The sequence below is a fragment of the Chelonoidis abingdonii genome, chromosome 4, assembly GCF_003597395.2.
Source record: "Chelonoidis abingdonii isolate Lonesome George chromosome 4, CheloAbing_2.0, whole genome shotgun sequence".
Lineage (NCBI taxonomy): Eukaryota > Metazoa > Chordata > Testudines > Testudinidae > Chelonoidis > Chelonoidis abingdonii.
Window position 1 is genome coordinate 29803734 of NC_133772.1, and position 4411 is coordinate 29808144.

General features: G+C 44.5%; 1 protein-coding gene across 1 annotated transcript; it reads left to right on the forward strand.

The window, feature by feature from the left end:
- Positions 1 to 639: 639 nt before the first annotated feature.
- On the forward strand, positions 640 to 2343 carry LOC116816971 (olfactory receptor 10V1-like). Its single transcript, XM_032766674.2, has 2 exons — positions 640 to 687; positions 1378 to 2343. Exons 1-2 carry the CDS (start codon positions 640 to 642, stop codon positions 2341 to 2343), a joined length of 1014 nt encoding a protein of 337 aa, XP_032622565.2.
- Positions 2344 to 4411: the final 2068 nt, after the last annotated feature.

Below are 4411 nucleotides of genomic sequence, written 5' to 3' on the forward strand. Positions count from 1 at the left end.
CCACAAACAGGATTATAACACAAACCATAAGCAAAAACCCACCTCCAAGTACGTTTGGCAATGTCCTTTCCCCCTTAAGGTCTTAAGTTCAATCACCCCAAAGTCCGACAACCTGAAAGTGTCTGGTCAGTACCACCCCAGAGTTCAAAAGTTTATCTGCAGAGTTTTACCCCCCCCAAGCCTGGGTGGAAATGGGGGAGGGGCACACACAGGGTGTTAAGAGGCCCCTTATGTGGGCCAGGGCCAACTGCTCTGCCTGTCTGTGGAGTTCTGCTGCAGCCTTCATCACAACCAGCGCCATTACACCAGCTGTGCTGCTCCTCCAGCCGATCCGTGAGCCACTCCAGCCATCCCGCAAACCAGCTCCATCTGCTCACTGTTCATGGGCTTTCCTCAACATGCTGCAAACTGCTCACTCTGCCAGCCGATAAGCAATAGAGCTTACAGGCTCCCCCTATGGTACACCCACACCAGTTGATTCCCTCGTAAGCTTTGAGCTCTTTTAGTATTTCAACAGTGTAGAGGGGAGCCCAGTGCTGGTGCACCACTTGACCCAACGTGAAATTCAGCTCAGCAGCCTCTAGATGGACTCCTAAGGAAATCAATTAGCTCTACTCTTCAACGGCGGAAGAAAGGAGGATGTGCAACTGGTGTTCTAGGCCCTCAAAAAAAGGGCCATACCATCAGGTAACACACCAGTCCCCAACCTCTCATTTCAATGGTTTTGGCACCCATGCCCTTGTCAGCAAGTGCTACTTAATTGATATTGAGACATCTCTGTCATAAAGCAGTCTCATAGTTCCTCATTCACATAAATCAGGGTGACGACACTTTATTCCTCCTGCCCCAATAACAAAGAAATTGGGGATCCCAGAGCTGTCAAAATAACCATCCCAGGTTGCCGTGGGCTATACTAGGTGGGGTGGGTGTGCCAATGCAAATACTTAAAATTCCTTTCCACACTCCTCATAATTCACCACCAAGTGTCAGGGTAGAGCTCATCCTGACTCTGCTTACAGAGGTAGGACCAAAACAGCCAAGGTAGGTAAGCTGACATTTGGCCAGGACGTAGTATTTAGAGGATTCTGGCAAACTTAGTGTTGTGTTGTTTGAGTTATGAAGGTCTGAAAATAGTAGTTTGTGTGACTCGCCTCCCCTCACCCCCCCGCAAGAAACAATGTAATCTCTCTCATCAGCTGTGGCAACCAGATGTTATTCCACCTCCTTTGATAGCTTACCCCATCCCCTGCACTAGAGTTAGATTTTGCTCCCTGATATTGAATCTGAAACTCTTGGCTGCAGTCTGATATCATTAACTACTTGTTCTGCCCTTGGTTACTGCTGACAGTAACCGTTCCTCTCTCCTCTTCTCAGCAGGTTCCGCTTGCTATTTCCATGGGGGATGAAAACCGAACTGGAATGACTGAATTCTACTTCCATCCCTTCTCGAGTCTCCCCAAGGTGCAGCTGCTGATTTTCCTGATCTTTCTGCTCATGTACGTGATCAGTGTCTGTGGGAATGGCACCATTGTGCTCACTGTCTGTACCAATCGCTCCCTCCATACCCCCATGTACTTTTTCCTGGCCAACCTGGCAGCTATGGAGATCTGCTACTCCACCATCATTGCCCCACTGACCCTGGCCAATCTCATGTCTTTGAGGAAGGCCACCATCTCCCTGGCTGGCTGTAGCACCCAGATGTTCTTCTATATCTTCCTGGGAGGTGCTGGATGTGTGCTGCTGTCTTTCATGGCGTATGACCGATATGTGGCTATCTGCCACCCACTGCGCTACACCCTCATTATGAACTGGACTGTCTGTGTGAGCATTGTAGCTGCATCCCTGGTACTGGGCTTCTTGGTATCCCTTAATATGACCATCCTGATCTTCCACTTGCCATTCTGTGGCACCAATGAAATCTACCATTTCTTCTGTGACATTCCTGCTGTTCTGCGTCTGGCATGCAGCAACACCCATGTCCACCAGGTTGTCCTCTATATTTGTAGTTTCATAAATGTGGCCATCCCTTTCCTGTTGATTTGCATCTCCTATGCTTTCATTGTGGTCGCCATCCTGCGGATCAGCTCTGGAGCTGGCCGGCAGCGTGCCTTCTCCACCTGCTCCTCCCACTTGATGGTTGTTGCCGTGATGTATGGCTGCAGCAGCTTCATATACTTACGCCCTAGTTCCAGCTACTCCCCGGAGCAAGGCCGGATAGTGTCTGTGGGGTACACCTTTGTCACTCCTGTATTGAACCCCTTGATCTACAGCATGAGGAACAAGGAGCTAAGGGATTCCCTGAGCAGAGCACTGGGAAGGAAAGTGCTGCCTCAGAGTAAATGACAGATTTAGGACATCCTTCAGTAAACAAGACCCTGTCCAGAGACACAATGTGGGTGGCCCCGGTGATTGGGAATGGGATAAGGAGTATTTTGCCTTATAGTACCTTCAAGTCAGGGGCCTTACCATGTCTCTGGGTGTTAGAGAATGGGATTGTGAGGTTGTATACCCAGGTGCTATGGTACATTCTTGTCACACGTGCTGGTTACAAAGCAATTTCAACAGCAGTTTCTCCAAGTCCTCCTGGTGAGTATGAAAAGACATTAGACTAGTCCAGGAGAAGCAGAGTACCAGATTCCTCTGCCCAGTGGACTGAAGGTCTGAGAATCTGCTTGAAACACTGTAGTTGTCACTCCTAGGGAGTCCAGTCTAGCTGTATGTTTGACTGGGTGGGCTTTGGAGGAACTGCTTCTTTATCTCTCTCAACCAAAAGCGGTATAAAATAACACCAGGGTTACGTGATGTCAACTAAAATTTCTCCTTCCTATAATTTTTTTTCAATTTATGGTTTTCAGAAACAATTGCGGAAGATTATTCTAACTGAAAGAAGTTAGACAAGGAAATATTTATCTCCTCTTCAGTTTACTTTAGCAACACTTTTTTGTGTATAGCAAATTCTGCTCTTCGTCCTATATAGTCAGCCAGTCTTTATTCACTGAGTATGTCTATATTACAATCAAAAGGTGTGATTGCAACACGTGTAGATATACCCAAGCTAGCTATGATCGAGAGCGCTCGCTAAAAATAGCAGTGAAGTCACAGCAGCACAGGCAGTTGCACAGGTATCCGGGACACTGGGTACACAGTCAGGTGACTAGCCCTGCCACGGCTTCACTGCTATTTTTTGCGAACTAGCTCGATCATTGCTAGCTTGGGTATGCCTGCAAGTGCTGCAATCACACCTCACGATTGCAGTGTAGACATACCCACTGTTGTGTGGGTGTTTCACACGGCAACAGGGGAAAGGAAATAGGCAATCGAAAGAAATATCTGATGGTAAAACTCTGCAAATCGGTAGCAGGACTCAGCAGTAGCAACTATTTCCTGTAATTAAAGTCTACTCTGATAATTTATTACACTAGCACCCAGGAGCCCTGATCATATTAGGACCTTATTGTGCTAGGTGCTGTACAAACACACACACACACTCACACTAAGCTAAGCTAAGCTAAGCTAAACTAAGCTAATATGAGCCAAATGGATAAAAACAAACAAATCTAAGCAATACGGGAGGGAGGATGAGCGTAACAACAATAGAAACCCATCTATATGCATAATTTGCAGAATAAGGGGGGTTTTTAATTTTATTGTTAATTATATGTATATGTAAATAAAACGAGATTAATGATATCAATAATACCTTTCACTTCTTTTAAATAAAACCTGACTTAATTTCATGGTATGTCTTTAAGAAAAATAGCCTTACAGCAGACTAAATGTATGATGATATTTCTATATTTTTTCTTCACTGTTGACTCTTGCAAAATTTTATTCCTCTTTCTAAAGTTGTTTCAAGTTGGATCTGTGTGTTTAATGTGCTTGTAAATGACCCTTTAATACAATTTATGCATTACGGAATAAAATCTATCTTTGTACCTGTTTTTTCTCTCACATGATGACTGTTTTATTTTAACCCATGTGCTAACATAGGCTCAGATCCAGCCACACCCTTATGTATGTGTTTACATTTAAACATGGGATTAGTCCTGTAATTTCAATGGGAATACTCATATGCTTAAAATTAAGACAATAGTTTAGTGCTTTTGTGGATCACGATATGGTAAAGAAGGGGAGATAAAATCTAACATGACCAAGGGTCAGATAGGTAAAAATTAAGAGGTTGTAATATTTCACATTGTAATTTCTGATAAAGCACTAACGCTTTTATTGAAAATATTACTCCTGGGGGAATTCTGCGCCACTGTGCATGTGCAGAATTTATGTCTGTCATAAACAGATAGCTAAGGGTTAATGTTTCTTTTACCTGTAAAGGGGTAACAAAGGGAACCAAACACCTGACAAGAACACCAATCAGGAAACCGGATTTTTCAAAGCTTAAGGGAGGGAATTT